Raw genomic sequence first — 21,427 nt, forward strand, 5'->3', positions numbered from 1 at the left:
TTAACTTTTAATTTCTTCTTAATATATAAACAATGTCCATTTGCCTCTCCAAGTTAATCAAATGTAACATAGCATTTCCATCTATTATTCTGTTTTACTATCGATTACATACATCCTCAAGTTTAATTTTATAGAGTAATCATTTCACTTAGCGTACAGCACCAAGATTTTGAAGAGGCAAATAAAAAAAAAAGTTTTTGCACTCTGCAGACCTCCCAAAAGCGGCTCGTTTTTCACAAAAACGGGTCTGTTTTTTGCCCCCCAAAAGGGCATGCATCACCTTTAAGAGGTTTACAGAGTGCTCCGGGGGCGGGGGGGGGGGAAACAAGCAAAAAAACCCCAATCTTTCATTCATTTTTGCCCTCCCCAGCCCCCAGGAGTACTCTGGAAGCCTCCTAAAGGCTATGCATGGCCATTTTTGCAAAGGGGGCGGTGTTTCAGGAGGCCAAAAATGCTATATTCAGTGTATAAGACGCACCCAGATTTTCACCCTCTTTTTTGAGGGAAAAGGGTGCATCTTATACTCCGAATAATACGGTAATTAATTATCCACAATTAAGAGTAGAGCTATTTGAGGACCCGTGGTTGCAACTGGAAAACGGGGCCCAGCAATCCTGATTGAATTTGGGGGACATCCCATCATCCTAACAGGGGTTCCCCATTTTCACTCTGGAAGCTGCGTTGGCAACTGGGAATCCACTTGCCTCTTTGACAGGGCCAGGGCTGAAAATGCCAACTGCTCGGTTTCTAGGCGTGTTGTACATATATGTAAAGCAGAGAAGATCCTTATCAGACGGGTGAAATTAAACGGGAAAGCCAGCGCTTTGAATGTGTTTATGTGCTTGGTGCCTATGACATTCTTTTCCGGGTGGATTTATTTCTCAACCGAGTTTGGAAATTGCTAAAGGAAAAACCCCAGCGAGGTCCAAGAGCCAAGTCTTTCCCCTACCTTGACTTACGACCAGTGAAAGATTTGTTAAGTGAATTTTGCCCTGCTTTACGACCTTCTGTGACACAGTTGTTAAGTGTATCACCAACCATAAAATTACGTTTTCCATATTTTTTCAAAAATATGTCTTTTCCGATGGTCTTAGACGACCCCTGTGAAAGGGTCGTTCGACCCCCAAAGGGGTCCTCACCCACAGGTTGAGAACCACTGCTCTAAAAGGTCTCTGTGTTTCTGTCTCTCTGTGTTTCTGTCTGTCTGTCTGTCTCTCTCTCTCTCTCTCTCTCTGTCTCTCTCTCTCTCTCTCTCTCTCTCTCCCTCCCTCCCTCCCTCCCTCCCTCCCTCCTTCTCTCTCTCTCTCTCTCTCTCTGTTTTTTCTGGGCAGTTCAGTGTAGATATTAATTAACTGTATCCCAAAAGACTCAAAGCTCCTTTTGTTCTGGCAGTCGTTTTCTAATTGTACATTTTGAAGGCCATTTAAAACAGAGATGTTGTTATTTGTTCAGTTCATCTTTCGCCTCTGCTCAGATGTTCAAGGCAGCCTACAGAATATTATTCCCTCTTGACGGGGGCCAAGGGGAGAGAGACTGGTCCAAGGGCGGAGAATCTGGCCCTCCATGCTGCCAGCCTGATACAGCCATTCATTTACTGACCGGTCAAAGTCACAACGGCACGGAGAAAAGTGACTTCAGACTTACGACCGTTGCAGTGTCCCTCTGGTCAGGTGGTCAAAATTCAGGCGCTTGGAGGGTAGAAATTAGAGCAAGAAAGACTCTGAACGTTTGCATTAGAAATAGTGACAATTTATAACTGCAATCATTACAAGTAACAAAAATGTAAATAAGTCAATGGGGAAAGAAATTTAGTTAGTTAATACTACTTGGTTATAGCATTATTATTGTCATTAGTACACGTGTTATAGTATTATTATTACTATTATTAGTTTATGCGTTAATATTTATTATTATTTTTTCGCTGGTCTTTTTTTGGGGGGGGGGGCAAACAGTACACCCCGACAATACACTGTATTCAAAAATACTTATGAATAAAACATAGGCAAACCAAAAAATTCAGACGCTTGGCAAGGGACTCATATTTATGACATTCTGTCACGTGATCCCGTTTTGCGACCTCCTGACAAGCAAGAGTCCATGGGGAAGCCAAATTCACTTAACCATATTCTGCAGCGATTCGACTTAACAACCGTGGCAAGAAAGGTCGTAAAATGGGGCAAAACAACTGTCCCGCTTAGCGATAGAAATTTGGGTCTCCACTACGGTCGTAAGTCGAGGACTACCTGCACTTTGCTTCCACCCTGCTAATTGGTGGCCCCATCCTTTTCTCTCTGCATCCAGATAATTATTATTCTTTTTTACATTCGTCATTGTTATACATTTATCATTCCATTTACAGAGTGATAAAATATACCATTTGGGTTGCTTTGTTGACCCTTGCCTGTTTTGACACCACCTTCTTTTCTCTTTCTTTTCTCCCTCCCTTCTCTACTTCCTTCCTCCTCTCCTTTCTCTTCCTTCTTCCCTTTCCTCTCCCCTACCCTCTCCTTTTCCCTTCCTTCTTCCCTTTTCTCTCCCCTATTCCTCTCTTCTTCTTCCCCTTCCTACCTTCTCTCCTTCTCCCTTCCATCGTCCTCTCCTCACCTCTTATCTTCCTTCCCTCCTCTTCCTCTCCTCTCCTCCTCTCTTCCTTTATATTGTTGCAGGTGTCTCTTCCAGCTCTTAATTTTTATTTTCTTGGGGTGGTATTTCCGCAGGCAGGACGGGCGAGGGAATGTTTGAAGCCCACCTGCCAGGCAGAAGGAAATATTTCAGGGGCAGCAGAATTGAAAGATAAGACACCCAAGTAAGAGGGAGATTTATCCTTGGATGAGGAATCTTTGCCATCTCTTCCCCGAGTCCCAAAACAATTAGCTTGCTTTTTTGTGAGTTGCCGAGCTGCCTCCCGGGACGTGCATTAAGTGAAATAACAAATCAAAGCCAAACTGAGAATGCACGGAAAGCAGGCGAGATTAGAGCGATGAAAGCCTATATTTTGTTACACTAATAAAACCAGGCAAGAAGAAGAGAGATTTATTACCTTGGGTGGTTTTTTTTTTAATATTATTATTATTATTATTATTATTATTATTATTATTATTATGATCTTTAGTGTCTGTCCCTGGATGGTAGGAAATCTACCAAATGGGGTTTCTCATCCCCTCTTTTACCCTGATGCATTAGGAATCCTCAGTGGGCACCGATGGGCACATTTGGGAGGTTTGATGGCACATTTGGGAGGTTTGAGGCCATGTTATGTGACCACACTCACAAAGTCCTGCACGTCCCATCTGCCTGGGTATTTTTGCGAGAAAGCACAATGCTTATCACTGTTTCTGTTTCGCAAGGATCCTCTCTGCCGTGTATCGGCTTATTTTTAATGCTTTCCCTCCCTCCCTTTCCCAAACTTCCTGAGGATGACAGCACTCAAGTTGAAGTTCAACCCTGACATTTTAGAATAGAATAGAATAAGGAAAGAAGGAGGGAGAATAGAATAGAATAAGGAAAGAAGGAGGGAGAATAGAATAGAGTAGAATAAGGAAAGAAGGAAGGAGAATAGAATAGAACAGAATAAGGAAAGAAAACTTAAAAAAAAAAAAGAATTCCATTCCACGGAGTAACCAACATGTAACTTAACAGTTTAGAAAAAAAAGAATACATGGAAACAGACCGGACTAAGCATTTGATTTTGATGACAATTGATGCCACATTCAATACTGACTCTTAAAACTTTGCTACAGCCTTGATTTTTTTTCCAGCAAACGTTTAGAAATTGCTAAGCCCAAGGTCTTTCCTGATGCAACATTTTCAGCTCATTTATGTTGGCTAGCAGTGATTTCCCAAGGTTTCAGATTATCTGCAGAAGCCAAGGTTTAACCTGGGATTTCTGAGTATGTGGAGCAGAGGTTTAATCAAGCTTTTACTTTTCATCTGGCAGAGAGGAGGAGAAGGGCAAAAATCCCTTCTAAAAAGCGAGGCCAATAGGTCAGGAAATACACTAGAAGCAGGTAACTCCATAAATCCCCAATCTACACGAGCTAAACCAGGTGACCGGCCATGATAAAACCCTGTAGACGTCTCAGCGGTTTAATGAACTGTTCTGAAATTTACACGGAAGGCTGTGGTTTGTACGGTTACTCACAATGTTAAGAGGCCCGCCAGACCAGGCCAATGAGATCCTCTCTCCTCACGGGATCAGGTAGGAGAAAAGGAAGTTGAAAGCACATTAAGCTTCCCTATGAAGCAGCGAAGAATGCATTGCAAAAAGTTCAAAGATTCTGCTCCAGCCAGATTCCCCATCCAGATCTTTGTGGTTCAGTTTCTAAGTCTTGTCCGACGCTTCGCCATCTCATGGACCACAGCAGGCCACCCCTCACCATCTCTCACCATCTCCCGGAGTCTCCACGAATCCATGTTCGTTGCGTTGAGGACCCTATCTAACCATCTAACCATCCTTTGCTGCTCCCTTCTCCTTTCGCCGTCCTATCTTTCCCAACATCTAGGTCCGTGATGGCAAACTTATGACACGCATGCCGGAAGTGGTACACAGAGCTATCTCTCCGGGCACGCTAGCTGCCTGTTGCTCTTCTGGGTTGTGGCGTTGCGGTCAGCTGGTTTTCACCCACGCGGGAGTGCTGGAAAATGGAAAAGCAGCTCCCCGGTGTGCCGGGAAGCTGAGTTTCTGGTTTCTGGCACGCACATTGGCCAGCTGGTCTTCACGCATGCATGAGTGCCAGAAACTGGAAGAGCAGGTGACCGGCACGTATGTACACGTCGGAAACTGGAAGCTCAGCTTCCCAGTGCTCGCATGCGCGCCAGGGAACTGCTCTTCCGGTTCCTGGCACTCTCCCCACGCACGCGCACTCCTGTCTCGGCACTCGGTGCCAAAAAGATTCGCCAACGTTGATCTACCATATTTCTCGGAGTATAAGACGCAGCAAGGTTCTGAAGAGGAAAATTTTTTTAAAAAAGTTTTTGCACTCTGCAAACCTCCCCAAAATTGCCCATTTTTCACAAAAACGGACTTGTTTTTTTTTTCAACGTTAGTAACATGGTTGTTAAGTGAATCTGGCTTCACTTAATCGCGTGACCCAAGGACACTGCCACCGTCATAAATGTGAACTAGCTGCCAAACTTCCAAATGTAAATCTCGTGACCCCAAGGATGCTGCAACGGTCGTTAAGTGTGCAAAGGGGTCATCGGTTGCTTCCCTCCCCCCCCCCCGGTGCCATTGTAACTTAGAACGGTCGTTAAGCCCACTGTTGTAAGTCGAGGACTCCTAGTCATTCTTTTAGGGAAAATCACCTAGGGAAGAAAAGGCAGACTTACTCAAGACGACGAGGCCATGTCAGGTAGATAGAAAAGGGAAATAGGAACACAATGAATAAACACGTATCAGAACAAAATTTGATTTAGGCGAGAAAAACTAAATGCACAGGTACAGAGTATAGGTGGTACCTGGCTCAATAGTAGTAACTTTGAGAGGGATCTTGGAGTCCTAGTGGACAACCGTTTAAATCGGAGCCAGCCGTGTGCAGCAGCTGCCGAAAAACTCAACAGAGTTCTAGGCTGCATCAACAGAGGGATAGAATCAAGATCACGTGAAGTGCTAATAACACTTGATAAGGAATTGATAAGGCCACACTTGGAATACGGCATCCAGTTTTGGTTGCCATGATGTAAAAAAGATGTTACAGACTCTAGAAAGAGTGCACAGAAGAGCAACGAAGATGATGAGGGGACTGGAGGCTAAAACGTATGACGAACGGTTGCAGGAACTGGGGATGTCTAGTTTAATGAAAAGAAGGACCAGGGGAGACAGGATAGCAGTCTTCCAATATTGAGGAGGGGCCACAAAAAGGGAGTCAAGCTATTCTCCAAAGCACCGGAAGGAAGGACAAGAAGCTAATCAAGGAGAGAAGCAACCTAGAACCAAGGATGAATTTCCCGACAATTAGAACAATTAATCACTGGAACAACTTGCCTCCAGAAGTTGTGAATGCTCCAACACTGGAAGTTTTTAAAGAAGATGTTGGATAGCCATTTGTCTGAAGTGGTGTCGGGTTTCCTGCCTGGGCAGGGGGTTGGACTAGAAGACCTCCAAGGTCCCTTCCAACTCTGTTATTCTCTGTATAAATTTGCTAGTTCTTTTTAGGCTTACCACAAAATTCTGTTTCCATGTTTTGGGCATTGTACTATTTGAAACTAATCAATGCTCCTTATGCTAATTAACAGTGGCTTTCAACAAGAGAGAAATCTATTTTTCTTCTCCACGCGTCTTATAGTAAGATTAGTAGGACTTGAACACTGTCTTATTTAATGACCAACGGTGATCAAGGCAGGTCATCTTTCATCCGTTGAGCGTGCAGATTTTTTAAAAAATTATTACTACCAGGGGCATATGCATATTTTACATGTCCTCTTCGAGAACTATTATGGAGGAGTCGGGATTTTTTTTTTTAAAAAAGGTTAGTTTTGTAAAATATTAATTTACAAGGCACCAGCACCGGACTTCTGTTGTCTAGGGTCATTGTCCATTTTTTTAGCAAGTCATACCCATTGCTATTTAATTGCATCGCCCCACTGACGCATAAATAATCAAGGTTACCTGAAGGAGGTAATTTAATGTTGTTAGAATCATGTGTCTCAGCTAATAATCATCTGAAGGGAACTATTGCAGGGATAATTAAAACATTATTTCACCCTTTTTTTTCATGAATCTTAATATACTTGGCTTCTGGTTTTATTGTGGCCGTGTAGCATAGAATGCACATGGTGGCTTGACTGACAGCCAAACCAGTAGGCTGCACCTACCGTTTCCCTGCATCTTTCGATCTGCGGCTGCTGTAGATTATTTTCTGGAGGTGGTAGATGCAAGAAACAGCGGGAGTTTCTGTCATTTGCCTTCCTCCTTGAGAAATCTTTGCAAATGCTTCTAGCATTACTAATCTTCAATCAAGTAAGGTACTAATACCACTCTATAAAACCTTAGTAAGACCACACCTAGAGTACTGCATCCAGTTTTGGTCACTACACTATAAAGAAGATGTCGAGACTCTAGAAAGAGTGCAGAGAAGAGCAAGAAAGATGATTAGGGGACTGGGGGCTAAAATATATGATGAACGGTTGCAGGAACCGATCATGGCTAGTCTAGGGAAAAGAAGGACCACGGTAGACAGAATAGCAATCTTCCAATATTGGAGGGGCTGCCACAGAGAGAAGAGCGTCAAGCTATTTTCCAAAGCCCCCCGAAGGCCAGACAAGGAATAATGGATTGAAACTGACCAAGGAGAGATTCAACCTGGAAATAAGGAGAAATTTTCTGACAGTGAGAACCATCAACTGATGGAACAGAAGTTGCCTCCAGAAGTTGTGGGAGCTTCATCACTGGAAGCTTTCAAGGAGAGACTGGACTGTCATTTGTCAGAAATGGCGTAGGGTCTCCTGCTTGGATGGGGGATTGGACTAGATGACCTACAAGGTCCCTCTCAACTCTATTAATCTGTGATGACATGGATTGCTGGCCAGAGGGAATGGGAGGATCCATTGATCTGGCAAGGGAACCAGTGAATCCACCGGTGCTGTTAACACATCCTGGACTAAGAATTGACTGACGCTATTATAACTTCCCTTCTTCTTTCCTTGCTTTAAGCGGCTCCTCTCCAAATTCTGTGCACAGGTAGAGTTTGTGAAACCGGTAGGTTTGTTTAAAGGAAGCCCTACTCCTAAGCAAACTCGGCCTCTGGTGAAACAAAATATTTCCTTCTAATGGGCCCTTCACCTTTTCCATATTACGCAAAATGCAAGCCACCTTAGACACTCTGCGCGTAAAGAGTTTCCACCTCTGGAAGAAGATGCAGGAGCATCATGTTGGCACAGGTGTCTCATTTATCAAACAGAAACAACAGCAAGAAGAAGATCGGTCTTTGAAGGCAGGCACCAAGCACAATTTCTATTTATCACAATGGCTTTGGTTTAAAATTTTGAAGCATGCAAGAGGACAGAAGCCCAAACCCTTAAAAAAAGAGGGGAGGAAATAGAAAAGAAAATAATAGTATATAAGTATATATTCAAAAGTAAGATAAAGGGGGGGACGGGGACAATCAGGATAGATTTGAGAAGGAAAGAGAACAAGAAATGATACCCAGCTATTTTTGGGTTTGTGGAAATAACCACTCCAAGCAAATAAAACTTAAGAGCTGGAAGAGACACCTACAACAATAGAAAAAGAAAGGAAGAGAGGAGGAGAGGAGAGGAAGAGGAGGGAAGGAAGATAGAGGTGAAGAGAGGGCGATGATAGAGAGAAGGAGAGAGGGTGGGAAGGGGAAGAGGAAGAGAGGAGTAGGGGAGAGGGAAGGGAAGAAGGAAGGGAAAGGAGAGAGGAAGGAAGGAAGGAAGTAGAGAAGGAAGGGAGGGAGGAAAGGGAAAAGAAGATGGTGTCAAAACTGGCAAGGGATGGTAATCAAAGCAACCCAAATGGTACGTTATAACCCTGTAAATGGAACGACAAATGCATAAGAATGACGAATGTAAAAAAGAATAATAACTGTGAATGTACACCTATAATTGAAGGTAAGAGAACGAAAAATAAAAAAAACTTTTCTGAAAAAAATAATAACATTATATTGGGGGGCTGGGGGATTGCTCCTTGCATTTTGCAACCGTCGACCTTTTTCAAAAACGCTCGCTCCGTTGGAGTCCAGCTGGTGGATTGTCTCTCGAGAAATATTCCCAGGACTAAGCAAAGCCTCGGTTTAAGCTGATTTGGCCCGTTGCCCAGTAAGCTTTGTTCCAGCCACCCACGTAGCCCCTCCAGAGGCAGGTTGACGGTTCAGCCTTCCTCTCCCTCCTCCCCCCTTTTTTTGTGAGCAGAAATCCAAAATCACACGCTCTCCGTTTTGGCAACCTTGCCTTTCCAATTAACCAGTTTCCCTACTCTCGCGAAGCCGGTCGGTGCCCTTAAATTGGGACACACAGAACTTTATTTGAGTAGTTGTTGGAGGGCGGAGTAAACCTGGTTGTGCCCGGGAGTAAACTAAATACAGGTTGGCCTCGACGTACGACCCCCGATGAGCCCAACGTTTCCGTTGCTAAGCGAGACCTTTGTTTTTAAAGAACGGTTTTTGTTTTTATTCTCTTCTATATAGTTACAGGTATACATTCACACGGTTATTGTTCTTATTTATCTTTTATCACTTTTACGTAATTGTTTTTCCATGTAAAATAGGGCTGTCCAAACTTGTGAACTTTAAAGACTTGTGGACTTCAACTCCCAGAATTCCCCAGCCAGCCAGCTGGGGAATTCTGGGAGTTGAAGTCCACAAGTCTTTAAAGTTCACAAGTTTGGACAGCCCTGATATAAAAGGTTAAAATATACATTCTGGGTTGCTTCGCTTACCATCCCATACGCCTATTTTGTATTATCACCACCCTATTGTTTCTTTCCTTTTCACTCTCCCTTCCTTCTCTCCTTCCTTCCTTCCTTCCTTCCTTCCTTCCTTCCTTCCTTCCTTCCTTCCTTCCTTCCTCCTCTCCTTTCCCTTTCCTGATACCTGTAAGCGAGACCTTTGTTAAGTGACTGTTGCCAAACTGTCTTGTCCCAGTTGTTCAGGGAATCACAATAGCTGTTAAATTTGTGACTCGGTTGTTAAGTGGCTCCCCTACTGATTTGGCTTTGCCAGAAGGTCTCCAAAGGCGATCCTACCACCACAGGAGACTGCAGCTGCCAGAAGTATGAGTTCTTTGTCAAGTGTTCGAATTTGGATCACACCATCTTGGGGATGGTTGCAACCGTTGTAAGTGTGAAAAGTCCTCCCCTCCCCCACCAATAAACCAACTGTTATAAGTCGAGAACTAACCTGTTTCCCCCAAAATAAGAGCCAACCAGAAAATAAGCCCTAGCATGATTATTCAGGATCCTCGTAATATAAGCCTTACCCCCCAAAATAAGACCCAGTTAAGATCATCAGCCAGACGGATGCAATGAGTACCGTATTTCCCCCAAAATAAGACCTAACCAGAAAATAAGCCTTAATACATCTTTGGAGTGAAGAATAATATTGGTCTTATTTTTGGGGAAACACGGTATCTGTACGGTTGTTTTACTTTAAATCCAGAAATTAAGTATTCCCCATAGGATCACACTTTCTGTGCTCTGATTCCTCCCGTCTTCAGGATGCTGCTTTGCAAAGATGCAATGCCATCAATTGAACTTTCAGAGAGAGAGAGAGAGAGCCCATTTCTCAAAAAAATAAAAATAAAACAAATAAAAACAAAAACGAATGCTTCTTTGCATTTTCATCTTATTCGAGATTTCCCTCCTCCCCTTCTTGCTGTCTATCATGTGGCAGCGATTTTCCAAGCTACCGGTTTTGTGAGTTTGTGTCAGCGGTTTGGAGAAGAGGAGGAAGAAGAAGTAAAAAAGAAGACTTGCGCTGCCAAGACTTTACACGGAGGGAAAACTAACGTTGATTGTTTTGAGGGCGGTTGGGTGTTCCCTGCATTGCGTAACCAGGAGTTTTATTTGAACTGGGACAGTCTGTGAGTTTGGGGTGTTTGGGTGAAGACCGGATGGGGAAGAGATTTTTGTAACTGGCATTTTAGGACGCTTGGAGAAAACACACACGCACACACATTCCGTCAACGGGTGAAAAGATCCCTTGTTTAAATGTACCGAGCCTTCAGTGACCAAATGGGGGAAGCCGTGAAGAATTGTAGATTTATTCGCTAGTTAAAAATGTCCTGATGCTCCGCCAAAGGGACACATCTATTTAGCTTCTTTGTGTTGATATTACTGGCGCTTGCGTTTGGGATAAAAAGTAAAATTGCAAATGCTGGATGGGACCCCAGAGGTTGGCTCAGGTTGCCTTGTTGAAACAAATCCTGTTTCAGAATCGTACCCGTTGACCTGTGTATCATCAGGAAGATGTTTCTCAACCATGGGAACCTTAAGCTATGATCTAATGTGGTGCTATAGGCCTGGTTCACCCCTCTAAAGCCGCATTTCCCAACCTTGGTAACATTAACCTATGATCTACCGTGTTTCCCCCAAAATAAGACAAGGTCTTATTCTCTTTTGACCCCAGAAATAAGCGCTTGGCCTTATTTTCAGGGAAGTCTTATTATCTTTGAGGTTCAGGAGGCGGCGAGCGTGGCCACCTCATGGCTGCTCCTGTGTTGGAATATTTTCAGGGAGGGCTTATTTTAGAACATGCGTTAAAAAGCCCATTTGGGCTTATTATCCGGGGAGGTTTTATTTTTGGAGAAACAGGGTAATGTGGCAATACAGGCCTAATTCACCCCTCTAAAGCCATGTTTCTCAACCTTAGTAACTTTAAGCTATGATCTAATGTGGCAGTACAGGCCTGGTTCACCCCACTAAATTTGTATTTCTCAACCTTGGTAATTTTAAGCTATGATCTATTGTGTTTCCCCGAAAAATAAGACAGGGTCTTATTTTCTTTTGACCCTCGAAATAAGCAAGTTTTTAAGAAGATGTTGGATAGCCCTTCGTCTGAAGTGGTGTAGGGTTTCCTGCCTAGGCAAGGGGTTGGACTAGAGGACCTCCAAGGTCCCTTCCAACTCTGCTATTCTCTGTTCTAAGTGAGAAATTTGTTAAGCGATTTTTTTGCCCCATTGTACGATTTTTGTCTTCTTCCCCTGTGTCATGTCAATCACTGCCGTTGTTAAATTACTCACCTGGTTGTTAAGTGAATCCGGGTTCCCCCATTGACTTTGCTTGTCAGGGGGTCACAAAAGGGGATCCCATGACTACCAGGGGGACGCTGCAACCGTCATAAATGCGAGTCAGTTATCACGCGTGCTAATGCAAAATCACGTGACCACGGGGATGCCGCAACAGTCATAAGCGTGAAAAACGGCCGTAAGTCACTTTTCCCCCCAGGGCCTTTGTAGCTTTGAACAGTCCTGTAACAAACTGTGGTGCAGCCTTTTAATTCCATTCTTTGTGTTCAGTTTCCTCTCTACTTTTCTAAACATTTCTGCATGGAAAAAACAGGGCCGTTGTTAGATGCGTCGTTATCCAGTCATCGGTGTGAAGGACACACGTTAGCTGCCAAGATCTTTTGAACTGCTAATGTGGCGTTGAAGGACAAGCTTCATCATCGTTTATTCAGAAGGACGCGGGGCGCTCCCACTCGTTGCATCGGTGTGAGGGTTTTCCCCATGGCCGCTGAAATTGCACGAAATAAATGAGGCAACCCCAAATGACGATGGGTGGAGATTTGGGTGTTTCCTTCAGCATAATTATCTGTAAAAGCATCTGTGATTTCGTTCCTGAAATATTGGACGGTAGGACGTTGTCTGGTGTTCAACTCTAGTCTTTCCTTTTTCTTTTCTTCTGTGGCCCGAAGGACACAAATATGGGGGACGGCCGTGGAAGCAGACCGATTGACCGAGATGGTATCTGTACAAGGTTGAAATAAATCACAAACAGGAAGGGCCCTGGGGGAAAAAGCATGAAAATTCATCCTGTAATATTCCAGACGTTCAAATGAAGTAAACGTAAGCAGGTAGCTGTCAAATTTCCTAGCGATGTCCTAATTACCGTATATTTTTCGCCCTATAAGACGCTCCGGAATATAAGACACACCCAATTTTAAAGGAGGAAAATCTAGAAAAAAAAAGATTCTGAACCAAATACTGTAGTAAAATATTTTATATCAACTGTATAAAGTTAACAGCAGTTTAAGAACAATTTTATGCCTGCCCCATTTTTAGATGACCCAGGTTGCTACATTCGGCGTATAAGACGCACCCAGATTTTCACCCTCTTTTTTGGAGTAAAAAAGTGCGTCTTATAGGGCGAAAAATACGGTAATTCATAATTATCGAGTCAAGGTTTTAGTACAAAACCAGTGACTTATTAGGTGATCCATTAGGCAATATCCGTTCGCAGTCAAAATGGTGCGGAACTCACTTATCAACCGTCTTGCTTAGCAGCTGAAATTTTGGGCTTTATTGCGATGGTAAGTCGAGGACTACCTGTATACGGTTCCAACTATTTGTAGAGGTCATAATTCAGTTGCTGAGTATTTTTGCAGTACTCAAGATGTGCAACGGACAAGGCAGAATAATCTTCTTTATCTTTCTTATTATTTTATTATTAATTATTACATTTTATTATATATGTATGTATGTATGCTCCAGCATAACTCTGGAGCGCCTCGAGCAATTTCCACCAAACTTGGTACACAGAGGACTTACCCTCTGGAAACAAATACTGGGGGGGAGGGGTGTAAGACACCCCTGGTGTGTGTGTCTATGTCTGTGTGTGTTCCAGCATAACTCTGGAAAGCCTGGCCCGTTAAGGAGAGCGAATGCAACGTCCTAGAGCGGCAATTGTTTGTGATGTCAGTTCCTTCGCAGCTTCCTCTGGAACGCCAGTTGTGATGTCCGCCCTCCAGTGGACCAATGGGGAAGCGCCTGATGGATTTGGGGCAAAGGATTGTAAGCAGGGCGGGAAAAAGGAACGCATGGGGGGGGGGGGGGAAGGGAGACAGCAGGGATGATGGGCATGGGAGTAGGGGGATGAAAGTCCCTCTCAATAGCTACCTGTCAGACAAACGCTTAGTCTATAAATACCAGCTATGTAAAATAAATCTCTTTGCTTTGTAGATGTGGGCTATTTTGAATGAATTGAGGCCTGGCTTATAGGCAAAGCTGCAATTGTTGACAAAAGTTATGTCTCTATTTAATTCTTATCACTTCAGTTGTTTTTGTATTCTACGATCAGATTGTAAGCCGCCCAGAGTCTTTTCCACGGAGAGATGGGCAGCATATAAATTCAATTAAAAGCATAAATAGATTGAACAGATGCAATCATGAATTAATTTAAGACATACATGTAATCAATGAACCAGGATTTGCAAAATCCTACAAGCTTTTGTTTTCATATTTTGGCTGAGCCTGAATTGGGAATCAAACTCCCTTCTTATACGCTCAGGTTTAAGGGCGATGGGTGTTTACCTTTCAAGAGATAAACATCTAACCAGGTTGTAGGGTGGTTTGTCTTCAAATCCCAGGCTTTTATCACCGTTACTTAAGCATTTTGGAAAAATGTCTATTTTGAATGCTCACCTCTTAGGGATTTGCATTGCTTGAGGTCAGTCACGGGGGTCTTAAAGAATGGAAAAATAAACAGGGAGAAAGAAACACAACAATGTCGGCTTTATCCGGTAATATTACCCTTGATATTATCTGTATCTGGACCAGGTAAAACACCTGATATCTATTCTTCTTTTTAGAGAGAGTCTTACATTCTGGTAGATTTGATAACGGGATCGAAAGAAAGCCGAATGTAATAGGCAATTCTAATTTAGGATGTTTATAGCTATTCTGACTTAGGCTTCCCCAGTCCTTGTCCCGATAAGCCCCTTTTATTTCATTTACAGTGAATTCCTCTCCAGCAACGTTTTTCCTCTCTCAAAGTCTTTCAGGATAGTTCACAATTATCGACCTTTATCAGGCTTGGAGAGTGGCCAGGCCAAGATCTTTCAGATGCTGCAATACTTGGCAAGAGTTTAGGAATGAACTAATTGTTTCCTGCAAACTCCACTCCCCTTTTGCTCCTCTTTTATTTCCTCTGGGAGGGGCCATTCATTGTCCACCTGTGGCCTTACTCCCAAGTCAACTCTTGTTCCTTAGCTGTTCCCTTCGTCTGGCAACTCTGTGCATGCGCACACTGGGAACAGGCTCCAGCTGTTCATCTGCCCCACTGATCTCTGACTCTGAAGGCAGCTGATAATTGGCATACGGCCCTGGCCCCCTCTCTGCGTCCGACACAGAGCCCTCATCCGAGCCTTCCCCAGACTCCAGGACTGGACCATCTTCCTCCCCAACCTCCTCACTGTCCGAATCTGCTGGCAGGCCGCAACAAGTACGTACCTTGATTCTTCTTCTTCTTCTTCTTCTTCTTCTTCTTCTTCTTCTTCTTCTTCTTCTTCTTCTTCTTCTTCTTCTTCTTCTTCTTCTTCCTTCCTTCCTTCCTTCCTTCCTTCCTTCCTCCTTCCTCCTTCCTCCTTCCTCCTTCCTCCTTCCTCCTTCCTCCTTTCTTCTTTCTCCTTCCCCTTCTGGCTGAGAGAGAGGGACTCATCCAAGGTCATCCAGTTAACATCTTTCATTCTCTAGGCTAGTATTTCTCCACCTGATCAAATTTAAAATGAGTGGACTTCAACCTCCAGAATTCTTACAACCAACATGCTGACTGAGGAATTCCAGGTGTCCAGACTCCAGGACTGGCCCCTGTTTCTCCCCAACCTCCTCACGGTCCAACTCCGCTGGCTGCTGGTGGGCCACACCAATAGATACAGTCTGGAGCTCGCTTTTTTTTTTTGAGGTGGAAATGAACTGGGTAACATTGAGTGGTATCTCCCTCTAGATATTGGAACACTGCTATCATGTCTCCCCTGGTCCTCCTCTTCACTAGACTAGCCATGCCCAGTTCCTGCAACCGTTGACTGCATATTTGAGCCTCCAGGCCTTTGATCATCTTAGATAGATTCAGATTAACAGAGTTGGAAGGGACCGTGTAGGTCATCTAGTCCAACCCCCCTGCTCAAGCAGGAGACCCTACACCACTTATGAAAATGGCAGTCCAATCTCTTCTTGGAAGCCTCCAGTGATGAAGCTCCCACAACTTCTGAAGGCAACTTCTGTTCCATTGGTTGATGGTTCTCACTGCCAGAAAATTCCTCCTTATTTCCAGATTGAATCTCTCCTTGTTCAGTTTCCATCCATTGTTCCTTGCTTGGCCCTCAGGTCCTTTGGAAAATAGCTTGACCCCCTCCTCTCTGCGACAGCCCCACCAAAGAACGTCTGGGGGTGCGGCTTTGGGTGACCCATCTATTCATAAAAAAGGACGACCCGGGCATATCTTAGAAAGCATCCAATCCCCAGTGGTGGCATTTCCCTCCAGGAAGTTGTCTACACCCTGATAGGATCTTTATGGGACCCAAGGGCCTTGTTGGGAATAAGTAACGATGCTAGCATTTCGGTTAGGAAAATGCCAACTTCCCCTTTATTTGTTTTTAAATGAAGCATTAAAATAATATTTTTTTTCCCTGCAGTCACAAAGGACAGGAAACCTAGTGAGCATCAAAAGAGGAATTTGAACCACCTCATAGTGTTGACACGTTACCCAAAACAAAGCAATCTGTGTAGTGGCCCATTAACCCATTAGCAGGCCAGGATAATGTAGTAATTGAGGTGTCACCCAAGTCCTCAACCACAAAGCACTTGAGAAGGCAGGGTGGCAATTTCAGGCTCTCTTGATCAATTCACACCGCAGGTTTCGTTTTGTTTTAATATGAAGACGATAAGAATTAAAAAAATAATTTTTGTAATTACCCCCAAAGAAGATGCTGTGGATTGAATGACCTTAAGCTCTGAAAAGGAGCCATGTTTACCTGTGTCATAAGACTCAGCCTTCCTGCCATTGGTCCCCTGTGACATTTAAGGGAATAACTGGATCTTTTTTGGTACCACTGTGGACAATGTGATTATTTTGACCTTGCACCGTGCGAGATGATATCGCGGTGCAATGTAATGATTTTTTTTAGAAAGCGAGGAACACACCAATGCGCCTATAGGCGCTGTTTTGATTGTGGTATAACCCAGGGAATCATCTCTTCCCATAGTCTAAGTTCTTAGCTGTCGCGATACACAACCTTTGTGTTCCTTTTGAGTAATCGTGTTAAACAGGGTAGGTCTATTTTTTTTAAAATTCCTTCCAGTTGACTTGAGCTAGCTTTCTGCTTGGGTTAAATTTATATTTTACCGACAAAGAAATAAAGGGAGACTGATATAGATCCTTGGGAGGCGGTGGCTCAGTGGCGAAGACGCTGAGCTTGTCGATCAGAAAGGTCGGCAGTTTGGCGGTTCGAATCCCTAGCGCCGCGTAACGGAGTGAGCTCCCGTGACTTGTCCCGGCTTCTGCCAACCTAGCAGTTCGAAAGCACGTAAAAAATGCAAGTAGAAAAATAGGAACCACCTTTGGTGGGAAGGTAACAGTGTTTCGTGCGCCTTTGGCGTTGAGTCATGCCGGCCACATGACCACGGAGACGTCTTTGGACAGCGCTGGCTCTTCGGCTTTGAAACGGAGATGAGCACCACCCCCCTAGAGTCGGGAACGACCAGCGCATATGTGCGAGGGGAACCTTTACCCTTTTAGTATAGATCTATTTCAAACTATTTAGCTGGCAAGGTTAATAGTAGCTATCAAGCAGGTTTCCTGCAGAGCTGTGGTGGGGCAGTGGTTAGAGTGCAGTACTGCAAGCTGCTGCTGCCGCCTGCCGGTTGCCTGCAATTTGGCAGTTCGAATCTCACCAGGCTCAAGGTTGACTCAACCTTCCGTCCTTCCGAGGTGGGTAAAACGAGGACCCAAATAGTTGTTAGGGGCAAAAGGCTGGCTCTGTAAACTGTTTAGGGCTGTGAAAAGACTGTGAAGCATTATATAAGTCTAAGTGCTATTGCTATTCCTTCCTTCCTTCCTTCCTTCCTTCCTTCCTTCCTTCCTTCCTTCCTTCCTTCCTTCCTTCCTTCCATCCATCCATCCATCCATCCATCCATCCAGAACAGTGGTTAGAATGCAGTATTGCAGGCAAACTTTGCCCACTGCCTGCAGTTCAAATCTCACCAGGATCAAGGTGGGCTCAGCCTTCCATCCTTCTGAGGGGGATGAAACGAGGAGCCAGATTGTTGGGGGCAAAAGGCTGACTCTGTAAACTGCTTAGAGAGGGCTGTAAAAACACTGTGAAGCGGTATATAAGTCTAAGGGCTATTGCTATTTGGTGTGCAGTAAGTGACACCCTCCATGCGTTTGCTTGCTTTAGCGCCGATCAATTTTTGCAGCCAAAGTCAGTTACAACTTTCCTTGATCCTTACTTTTTAACGGGGTTCAGAAGAGCCACCTCTCATTTGCCACTGCCCCGCGGGTGGAGATAGGGAGAGGAAAAAAACCTAATCAAAACCCCCTCCCGGAATGCCAACATTTGACGTTTCTTTCTCACCGCTCATCCCAACCACGAAAAGGGGTTTAAATTTGGGTGTCCCAGGTCAAGAGGGGTTTTCCTCGCGGGTGGCATTCTTGGGTTCGGAAGCTTGAGCAACCTTCTCTTTGTCTTTTGCAGAACTGCGTTGCATCCCCGGGCAATTCACTTGCCGCAGTGGTTCGGTCCAGTGCATCCCTTCCAAGTGGCAGTGCGATGGGTGGCCCACCTGTGAGGATGAAAGCGATGAAGTTGGCTGCCCAAGTAAGTGCCCGCCTCCCCAAAGAACACAATGTAAAGCATAGGGCTGGGAGCGGCCTTGGAGGTCTTCTAGCCCGACCTCCTAGCACAAGACATGATAGCATTATTCCAATATCTCAGAGGTTGCCACAAAGAAGAGGGAGTCAAACTATTCTCCAAAGCACCTGAGGGCAGAACAAGAAGCAATGGGTGGAAACTAATCAAGGAGAGAAGCAACTTAGAACTGAGGAGAAATTTCCTGACAGTGAGAACAATTAATCAGTGGAACAGCTTGCCTCCAGAAGTTGTGAATGCCCCAACACTGGAAGTCTTTAAGAAGATGTTGGATAGCTATTTGTCTGAAACGGTATAGGGTTTCCTGCCTAGGCAGGGGGTTGGACTAGAAGACCTCCAAGGTCCCTTCCAACTCTACTATTGTATTATTGTATTATTGTAAGGCAGGAGACTTTATACCAGGGGTGTCAAACTCAAAGCCGGGGGAGGGGGGTGCAGATCCAGCATGCGGAGTGTTTAGATCCAACCCGCGGGGTGCTTAGATCGACATCTCCTTTCCGTCCCCCTCCCCAGCGCCTCTAACCCAGCGATTTCCAGATCTTTGATCTCCTCCCCTGAAATCAGGAGGCCTCTCACGGGTGCTCTCTCTCTTTGATTGCATGCTTGGCATTGCTGGCAGGCTTTATGCAAGAGGCAGCCCTTGGAGCCTGGGTCACACGAAGTAAAGCTCAGCTGCTTTGAAGAAATGAATCGCTTGGCCAGTTCGAGCCAAGAACACCCAAGAGCCTCGAGGCTGGGGGATGGCTAGGCTGGGTGGTGGTGGAGATTCTCAAGCTTTTTCCCAAGCGGTTGGGAGCGATGGGGTTCTCTTTGGTGCATATGCTTGGCAACGTCATGTGGAGCTGCTTTGCGCCCACCTGCAGTCCAGGAGCTCTTCTATGTAACCTCCCACAAAGAAACGATTCGGCTAAGGAAGAGATTTTTTTCCCCTCTCTTGCAGCTTCTTGTTTAGAAGAAAAGAGAAGTGGCTGTCAGGGAGACATTTTGTTCCTTGCCCTGGGTTATTTAAAAGTCGACCTCCTCCTCCTCCTCCTCCTCCTCCTCCTCCTCCTCCTCCTCCTCCTCCTCCTCCTCCTCCTCCTCCTCTCCCCCCTCCTCCTCTTATTCTTATTCCATCCTGCGCTAAGCACTTTGAAATACAAGCATACACAACAGATCTCGGACTGCAGCTGCAGTCTCTACATCCTTTCATTTAAGATGGATATTTTTCAGATCTTCCTGAAAAATTGTCTCATTATTATTCTGCCTTCCTCCCTCCCTCCCTGCTTTCTCCCTCCCTTCGGCCCTTTTGCTTTTTCCCCTTTCTCTTTTCCTTCCTTCCTTCCTTCCTTCCTCTCTCCCTTTCTCCATACTTTCTCCCTCCCTTCAGCCCTTTTCCTTCTTTTTCTTTCTCTGTTTTCCTTCCTTCCTTCCTTCCTACCCCCTCCTTTCCCTCTCTCCCTCCCTTCTCCTTCCCTTCAGCCCTTTTGCTTTTTCTCCTTTTTCTCTTTTCCTTCCTTCTTACTTCCTACCTACCTACCTACCTACCTACCTACACCTAGATACATACATACCTACATACCTACCTACCTACCTACCTACCCATCTTTGCTGACCATAAGTTTTTAACATGGCCGTTTTAACTAAACCAGAGTTGGTTGAGTTTGCCCAAAACATTAGGTCAACAGAGGACTGTAAACCACATCATAACTGCTCAACATGAAATGTGATCTAGGGCTGTGCAAAAAGAAAAAAGAAAAAAAGAAATGTTTGGAATCTGAAATATTTTGATATTGAAAACAGTTTGGTTTTGAGCTTGGGGGTGTTTTCCGACTCTTTGAAGGCCTTCCAGTTTAATGGAGAGAACCTGCACCAACTTGAAGGGATTGTTTCAGCCTCCAAGGAGAATGTCCCAACCTCAAAGCATTCTCACTTTGGGAATTTCTTTTTCTCGTCTGTTCCTAGCATGAACCCAGCGATGGGTCTTAAATTTGTTTTCCTCTGGAACCTGTGCTAGTTTGGAGCACGTGTAGTTGTTACTCATGAAGAAGAGTCCCTGCGGGGAGAGGGGGCCGGTATATAAATTTAATAAAACTCAAACTCAAACTCAAGAATATTTTGTAGCACAGGGTTGATAATGTGGGATCCTTGGTGCTTCTTTTCTTGCAGTTGCTTCATGAGCCAAACTAAGTAACATCATCAGTGCTAGAAAGGAATGGGATTGAGGGGAAGGAGGAAGAGAAGGAGAAGGAGGAGGAAGAGGAAGAGGACTGTGAGGTCCTTGGTGCTCTCTGAGTTTGGTTGTTTTCTTACAGACGTTTCATTATCCAACTAGGTCACACTATCAGTGGTAGACTACAATAGACTGATGATGTTACCTAGTTTGGGTTGTGAAACATCTTCAAGAAAACAACCAAGCTCAGAGAGCACCAAGAGACAACCCCCCCAACCCCCACCTCCTTCCCAATCTATTTCAATTTTCAATTTCAATTTTATTTGATTTCTAGACCGCCCCCTCTCCCCGAAGGGACTCAGGGCGGTGTACAGGTACCACATTAAAAAACCATATACATAATAAATACCCTTAAAATCAAATTAAACCTTAAACCCTGTACAAATTGATAAAAATTAAAACTCGGCCTAAAACCAACCCTTCCAACTCCTGTTATTCTGAGAAATTTAACTCCTACTTTGGTTAGCTCCTCCGTGAATTGCTAGTAACACAATTCCCATTTCCTCCTTTCTGCAACTGATCGTGGAAGTGAGAAGTTGTTCTTGTTTTGCAGGGTGCGTGTAAATAAGACAACCCATGGTAGTTTCCAAACATTCCCCTTACTTGACGCTTTCCATTTGGGGGGGGGGGTTGGTAATCGTACAAGTTAGCGGTCTTTCATTTAACACTATTCCTCATTCTTTAGAGGTGGTTTCGTTTTTGATCATTGAGGTTCTCCAATGTTTCAGTTCTCTTAGTTTTAGCTGGCTGCCCCATAGCTAAATTTTACAAGATCATATTTTTGGGGGGTGGATTATTATTTAATCTAGGGCTAAACGTCCTACAGAAGGGACACGGTGGCTCAGTGGCTAAGACGCTGAGTTTGTGGATCAGAACGTTGGCAATTGGTTGGTTT

General features: G+C 44.4%; 1 protein-coding gene across 4 annotated transcripts in view; it reads left to right on the forward strand.

Moving 5' to 3' along the window:
• DGCR2 (DiGeorge syndrome critical region gene 2) overlaps positions 1-21,427 on the forward strand; it is a 40,023-nt gene that overhangs the window by 4,567 nt on the left and 14,029 nt on the right. For 3 of the 4 annotated variants that reach the window (XR_014176470.1, XR_014176471.1, XM_081966574.1), the window contains exon 2: positions 18,147-18,269. Coding sequence is in view for 2 of the 4 variants with exons in the window: in XM_081966574.1 (XP_081822700.1) it covers positions 18,147-18,269 (123 nt within the window). In the remaining 2 variants the exon portion in view is untranslated. Of the gene's footprint in view, positions 1-4,069; positions 4,199-18,146; positions 18,270-21,427 lie in introns of those variants that run through there. The other variant, XM_081966575.1, reaches the window with a different exon arrangement.

Source organism: Natrix helvetica, assembly GCF_964273705.1.
Source record: "Natrix helvetica genome assembly, chromosome: 14".
Taxonomy (NCBI): domain Eukaryota; kingdom Metazoa; phylum Chordata; class Lepidosauria; order Squamata; family Natricidae; genus Natrix; species Natrix helvetica.